At 23.5% G+C, this 622-nt stretch overlaps 1 protein-coding gene across 1 annotated transcript; it reads left to right on the forward strand.

Moving 5' to 3' along the window:
• Positions 1 to 175: 175 nt before the first annotated feature.
• On the forward strand, positions 176 to 476 carry PGSY75_0008900B (putative 50S ribosomal protein L3, apicoplast; the record flags this gene model as incomplete). Its single annotated transcript, XM_018783225.1, has 1 exon — positions 176 to 476. A coding segment is annotated over one exon (301 nt), but the record flags the coding sequence as incomplete, so codon positions are not given.
• Between the last annotated feature and the right edge of the window lie 146 nt (positions 477 to 622).

The following is a 622-nucleotide window of genomic DNA, read 5'->3' on the forward strand; positions in this document are numbered from 1 at the left end:
TAAAATAAAATAAAATAAAAAAAAGTTAATTCATATTACACATGAATATATATATATATATATATATATATATATATATATATATTAATCTACAACCTACCATTGTGGTATTTTTCTTTTTTCTGTTATATTTACTATCATTTTATTTATTTTTTTTTTCCCTTCACCCCTTTAGAGGTCCTATGACTCATGGAAGTGGTCATCATAGAAAGCCAGGGTCCATTGGTGCTTCTACCCATATAGGACGAGTTTTAAAAGGAAAAAAAATGCCAGGTAAACATGGAAACAAATATAGAACTATGATTAATTTGAAATTGCTAGGATTAAATTTAGAAAGAAATGAAATTCTAGTAAGTGGATGTATTCCAGGTAATAGAAACTCTTATGTTACCGTAACAGCAACGAGGGATAATAAAGTTAATAAATATAAGTATATATTGGATATGCTATATAAACAAGAGAAAAATGTCAAATAAAACTGGTTGCTTTCTTTCTTCCTTTTGTTTTTGTTAATCCTGAATATATTTACACATATATATATATATATATATATATATATATATATATATATATATATGTGTTTTCTTTTCTTTTCATCTCATTTTTTTTCTTTTTTTTTTTT

The sequence above is a fragment of the Plasmodium gaboni genome (assembly GCF_001602025.1).
Source record: "Plasmodium gaboni strain SY75 chromosome Unknown, whole genome shotgun sequence".
NCBI lineage: Eukaryota > Apicomplexa > Aconoidasida > Haemosporida > Plasmodiidae > Plasmodium > Plasmodium gaboni.